We start from the raw sequence: 348 nt of genomic DNA on the forward strand, positions 1-348 counted from the left end.
CAACTGCCTGGTGGGGAAGCAGTACACCATCAAGATAGCCGACTTCGGCATGAGCAGGAATCTCTACAGCGGGGACTACTACCGCATCCAGGGGCGGGCGGTGCTCCCCATCCGCTGGATGTCCTGGGAGAGCATCCTGCTGGTACGTGGGGACCGGGGTCTTCTGACGGACACTGACACGGCCCTGGGGCTGCTCACAGCCCGTTTTCCCTGGGCTGGGGGGTGCAGAAGCGATGGGGAAGTCTCTCCTCCCTGGAGCCCAGCTTTGGGGTGAAGCATGCAGAAAGCATGAGTGGCAGCAGCTTTTTGAGGAGGAATGGGGGAACTACAGTGATCTTTGGCATCCCG

General features: G+C 60.9%; 1 protein-coding gene across 1 annotated transcript in view; it reads left to right on the forward strand.

The window, feature by feature from the left end:
- Positions 1–6: 6 nt before the first annotated feature.
- LOC104627995 (discoidin domain-containing receptor 2-like) overlaps positions 7–348 on the forward strand; it is a 1,688-nt gene continuing 1,346 nt past the window's right edge. Inside the window, exon 1 of the mRNA XM_010296419.1 lies at positions 7–142. Coding sequence (XP_010294721.1) covers positions 50–142 — 93 coding nt within the window. The 5' untranslated portion in view covers positions 7–49. The remainder of the gene's footprint in view (positions 143–348) is intronic.

Source organism: Phaethon lepturus, unplaced genomic scaffold (genome assembly GCF_000687285.1).
Source record: "Phaethon lepturus isolate BGI_N335 unplaced genomic scaffold, ASM68728v1 scaffold31691, whole genome shotgun sequence".
NCBI classification, from domain to species: domain Eukaryota; kingdom Metazoa; phylum Chordata; class Aves; order Phaethontiformes; family Phaethontidae; genus Phaethon; species Phaethon lepturus.